Source organism: Schistocerca americana, chromosome 2 (assembly GCF_021461395.2).
Source record: "Schistocerca americana isolate TAMUIC-IGC-003095 chromosome 2, iqSchAmer2.1, whole genome shotgun sequence".
In the NCBI taxonomy this organism is placed as follows: domain Eukaryota; kingdom Metazoa; phylum Arthropoda; class Insecta; order Orthoptera; family Acrididae; genus Schistocerca; species Schistocerca americana.
Window position 1 is genome coordinate 712,544,637 of NC_060120.1, and position 6,000 is coordinate 712,550,636.

General features: G+C 35.4%; 1 protein-coding gene across 1 annotated transcript in view; it reads left to right on the plus strand.

The window, feature by feature from the left end:
- The window catches only part of LOC124594369 (glyceraldehyde-3-phosphate dehydrogenase 2-like), a 112,575-nt gene extending 107,538 nt beyond the window's left edge, over positions 1 to 5,037 (plus strand). Inside the window, exons 6-7 of the mRNA XM_047132737.1 lie at positions 4,479 to 4,673; positions 4,892 to 5,037. Coding sequence (XP_046988693.1) covers positions 4,479 to 4,673; positions 4,892 to 4,961 — 265 coding nt within the window. The 3' untranslated portion in view covers positions 4,962 to 5,037. The remainder of the gene's footprint in view (positions 1 to 4,478; positions 4,674 to 4,891) is intronic.
- The last annotated feature ends 963 nt before the right edge of the window (positions 5,038 to 6,000 follow it).

Sequence of the window (6,000 nt, forward strand, 5' to 3'; positions counted from 1 at the left end):
TCTGTGCAAAAACATCAGCATGATACTGAAAGCATCTGACAACCAAGAAGTAATTGCTGCTCTTCCAGTTCCTTGCTTGACGCAAGCAGAGCCTGAAGAAATGTTTACTTCTATTGCAGCAGTAGAAGTAGAGGTGGAAGCAGCAATTGTACCTACACACATAACAAATGCTGCAGCAGCAATACCTACCACACTTCATCAACAGGATTCAACAGCAGCAGAAGATGAAGCAACATCCAAATCTCCACTGTCACCAGTTGCCACAACAATGCCTACAGCAGCAGCAGCAGTACCTATCACACTTCACCAGCAAGATTCAACAGCAGGAGAAGAAGAAGCAACCACCTTATCTCCTCAGTCACCAGGTGCCACAACAGTGCCTCCAGACACCATAACAGCAGTTACATCAACTCCTCTAGTAGCAGCTTCATCTACAATATCATCACAAGGAGGGAAGAGTAGGTATACAACAGTAGATGTGCTACCACTCCAAGTGAACAATTTTTTAGTAAAAGGCAACAAGAGGCAGAAATCCAAAAGATAAGCCCTGAAAAACGTTTGAAAACCAATCACCATAGTGTTCAGTGTGTTAGCAATAAGAGCATGGATCTTAAAATATGTTACCTTAACGTTCAAGGACTGAAAGATAAAGAACTTATCATAAATGAGTTTGGACTTGATAACCAGTTTGATATTTTTTGTCTGAGTGAACACTGGGCTAATGAGAATGAACTTGCAGTTGCCAAATTTGACAATTTTAGTATAGTAAATAGCTACTGTAGGAAAAAGCACATTAGAGGTGGTGTGGCAATTTATTCCAACCAGTCACTCAATTGTACAATAACCAAACTAGACCTAAATTCCTTGTGTGATGAACAGCACTTTGAAGTTACGGGTATAATCATTAATAGTCATAAGCTAATAGTAGTATCCATGTACAGATCACCAAAGGGAAGCATTAACATATTTTTAGAAAAAATGGACATGCTATTGAGTGAATTAAGTAATATTAAATGGCTACATTATGATATTGCAATAGGAGGTGATTTGAATGCTGATTTTGATGTTACTAAATGTAAGGGTAGTGTTGCAGATCTGGAAAACTTGCTAAGACAATACAATTTACATCATGTTAATAACAGGCCCACAAGAAACGAAGCATGTTTAGATAACATCTTTGTAAACTTCAAGACCACTGAAAACACATGCGAAGTTGTAGTGTTCCCATTCTCTGACCATGACTCCGTATCTCTAAATTATGCAAGTAAAATTCCCCTCAATAGGTGCAATGCAAACAGACCTGTCCCAACAGTTGTGATTACCAGACCCATAACTGAGGATAAAATTAAAACATTTCGTAATTCCCTTGCTGACAGAGACTGGTTTGGCCATTGTAGTGTCGATGGACATTACACATCAAGTAATGATCTGCCAGCCAAAATAATATTTGATAGATTTTTTAATGCATTCTTGACCCTATTTAACCATAGTATTCCCATAAAGAAAATAAAAATAATGGACAGCAGCCACAAATCCAGATCTCAAAACAGACAAAATATATGGTACACTAAACAGCTGACAGATCTAAAGAAACAAGTTTTGTTACTGTACAACATATACAACAGTATGAAGTCTGACTGTGCCAAATCAGCCTATGTGGAATGCAGGAATGAATACAAAAAAGCTATCCTGCAAGCCAAAAAAACCTACAATGCCAACAGCATACATAATTCCACCAATAAATGCAAAACTGCGTGGAAAGTAATTAACAGTGCTGCCAGAGATACTAAAAAAGACAAAATTAATATCCCACCACAAACACTCAATGAGTTTTTTATTAATTCAGTGAAAGAAATAGGAGACGCAATTATCAAACCAGACATTAGTCCATCAGAGTTACTCTCCCAAAATTGGGGTAGACAGTCACTAAATACAAGCATGGTAACCTTCTCCGAAGTATCGCCTAGATATGTACAAGGGGTCATAAAACAACTGAAATCATCTGATAGCTTAGATATATATAGCATATCATCCAACCTGCTAAAAAAAGTGTGTGACTGCATTCTCTACCCCTTAACCCATTGTATAAACAAGTGCTTACTTGAGGGATATTTTCCTGATGAGTTAAAACTGTCTAGGATCGTCCCAGTATACAAAAAGGGAGATAAAGACTCTCCATCTAGCTACAGGCCTATTTCAATAGTACCCACATTCTCCAAGGTAATAGAATGCATCATGTACCAACAATTATCATCTCACTTTGAGAATCTAGGAATAATTAATGCTACACAATACGGGTTTAGGAAGAATCTGTCGACCATTGATGCAATCAACACGGTAGTCAGTTACATCCTCAAAGTTTTTGAGAACAAAGGCTTTGCTCAGGTCTCATTCTGTGACCTAAGCAAGGCCTTCGACTGTGTTGAGCACATGCCACTACTAGAGAAACTAGAATTCTACGGCATCAAAGAAAACAGTCTCAGACTATTAAAAGCTTATCTCAACAACCGTAAACAGGTAGTTTGTGTTGGTAAGGAAATGTCAAACATAGAAAATATTAGAGTAGGTGTGCCTCAGGGATCTGTACTGGGGCCCTTCCTGTTTCTGATAATGATCAATGACCTCCCCTCGTTTATTAGATCCACCACTGTATTGTATGCAGATGATACGACTTTTCTCCATAGCAGTAACAGTCTTAATGATCTTAAAACCTGTGCTGAAAATACACTCACTCATGCAGCATATTGGTTCAGAGCAAATAGTTTCCTGCTAAATGAAAATAAAACTCAGCAGATAATCTTCAGAGACAAGCCACTATCTGATGGCCCTAGTTCTGTTAAATTCCTGGGAGTTTATTTAGACAAAAAGTTATCCTGGGACCAACATGTAAACTATATTAGTAGTAAACTATCTAGAGTAATTTATTTATTAAGACAACTCAGAAATTGTGTACCTGAAACATACATCAGATCATCTTATTTTGCATTTTTCCAGAGTATAATATCCTATGGCATTATCTTGTGGGGTAACTGTAGTCATATACATGACATCCTATTATTGCAGAAGAAAGCCATTAGGATAATTACAAATTCTTCACATAAGGCTCACTGCAAACCCTTATTTACTAAGCAAAAAATTATGACTGTAATAAACCTCTATATATACAATGTCTTAATCTTTACGAAGAAGAACCTACAAGATGTGAAATGTAGAGAAAATGTACATTGTTACAACACAAGAATCATCAAACACATATACACGCCTTACCACAGACTATCAAAATCAATAAATAGCTATGAAGTCACAGGGCACAAGCTATTTAATAAGCTGCCACATGCCATACAGGATCTTCCTGAACATACATTCAAAGAAAGACTGCATGAATGGTTTATTGCCCACCTATTCTATGATATCAATGAATTCTTCAACTGTAAAATGCAGTAATCTAACAGATGACCCACTGTACATTGATTGTAATATAAGCTAAATATTTCAGTAGTCAATACCTTATCACACTGTATTATAAATTGTAACTTCATTTGACGTTGTCAATTGCTGTAATGGCCTAAAGACAATAAAATCTTTATTATTATCCTCTATTTGGTAAGTAGCAATCTGCCCTTTTCATAATGTGGTTGAAATCTAAATAACAACTGAAGCTGCTCTAAAATTAGTACATTGTTTGAACTTAGCTGCTGCTTCTTCTTTTTCTTTTTTTCTCCCCCCCTGGAGAATATCCAGAATAATAATCTTATGGAATGATATACAAACTGCTAAACAGAAGTGAATTAAAGTTTATCGTTATGTTTTATGAGATCACAATTTAAATGCCATCAAACATTATTGTAGGATTACACTTATTGAGAGTACATGACATGACTTAGTTCTGGTCTGCTACATTGTTTCATAGACGTAGGTCAATTTCTAATTTCTTAAAAATAAAGGAAAAGCCATTTGTCTAAAGAGTGCTAGCGTGTATGCATGTGCGCCTACATGCATGGCCCCCCCCCCTCCCCACACACACACACACACACACACACAGATTTTGTGCCCCAAGTTCAAAACTACAGTTGTGTGCAGGCATTTTGGTGTATGTAATTAGTAAAATGTAAAAAGTTTATTTGAAAGCACTGAATAACAGCATATCTGCTGTGTGAAAGTTATGCTATGAAATCCAGTAGTCTTAAAAGCTGACAGCAGTGAAAGTTACTCAGGGAAGTACTTATCAAGACGTTTTTGCATATGGATGGAGCATAATTTTGAAATAAGATTAAAAGGGAAGCCTAAATAAATCGGTTCAGATCTATAAAGAAAAAAAAAGTCTTCATTTTGTGGGGACTGGGCTGGAGGACAGATGTGGGCAATTTCTTTTTGATTGAAAATATTACAGTTGTTAAAATTTATTCTCATTCTTGATTTGTAAGTAATTTAAAGAGTAGTTTTAAGAGCAAAGTAACTTTCAATTTTGTTAAATTCAGGATAGGCAAAGGTGCAACTTACGATGAAATAAAACAGAAAGTGAAAGAAGCTGCTGAGGGTCCCCTCTGTGGAATATTGTCCTACACTGAAGATGAAGTTGTTTCATCAGATTTTATAGGGAATGCAAACTCATCTATTTTTGATGCAAAAGCTGGCATGTCACTCAACAGCAACTTCGTCAAGCTTATTTCCTGGTCAGTATTACCGTTTTTTTTCAATTGTTTCTCAGTTTGTAGTAGTGAGATGACAATCATAGGTGTACAATTCATATCGTAAAAATGATTGAGATTCGCAAATAGTAGAGAATAGTGCTGTAGTACAAACAAAACTATGAGACTGTGGTTAATCTGTTTTAACTGTGTTAATTCTCATGTTGTATCTACTTCTCCAATTATTATATTTTCTATTCCAGGTATGATAACGAATGTGGTTACTCTCATAGAGTGTGTGATTTGATTCGTCATATGCACAAAGTTGGGTAACTATGAAAAATGTGCTGATTGTGGAAATAGAAGCAGCAATTTATTATTATATGCTTTGTCTTTTTGCGATAGATGTTTTGAGGTATTATGATTACTGTTTTTCTGTAAGTTGTCAATGAAACAAGAAATATTAAATAAAAATTATTGTACGTAAAAACGTAATTATCCACTAATACCATCATTTTCTTTTGATATGCATACATTATTAAGAATCTGAGTAATAAATTGAATGACTAATCACTTATTTGTGTTTATTTTTACTATTTTAACTCTCAGAAGAATATATTTTGACTAATTTTCAGTCACATGCTAATGTAATTAACAATCGATAAATGGAAGTTCATATGGTTTTTTTGGAATTTTAAACAGAATTCTGAAAAGTTGTAACTTAGTAAGTAATGTCCTTAGTGATGCATCACTAGCACAGGGAATTTTTCCAGGCAGATTAAAATATGCTGTTGTTAAACTTCCCCAAAAAAAGGTGGCAAGAAGTACTCAAATAATTATCGTCCAACTTCTTTACTGCCTACTTTTTTTAAAAATATTCGAAAGAGTATTGCACTCTTGAGGTGTCTCACATGTAAGTAGAAGCAATTTAACTAACATATCATAATTTGGATTCCAGAATGGTTGCTTGACTGAGAATGCTATTTATATGTTTCACTCACCATATATTGCAAGCCTTAAATAATAAAATATCAACAGTTCCTATTTTTTGTGGTCTTTCCATGGTGTAGATCATGTTACAGTTTTAGAGAAACTTAAAATATTACAGAAACTCAATGGCTGTACACACAGCTGCTTTAATCATACACAACAAACAGAATGCAAAAAGTTGTACTAGATAATTCAAATAATGTTGGCAGCGTAGATTATTTTAGTCGTTGGGGAGAAATCGCAAGGGAGTCCCATGAGATTTGAACCACACAGTCGCGATGCATATATTCTCTACTGGCATTTGGGTCAAATAAAAAAAGAAATAAGGAAGAAAAAGTGAGCTGCTCTTGAAGGCCCAGCGAATGTCTGGTGGTCACTTTGT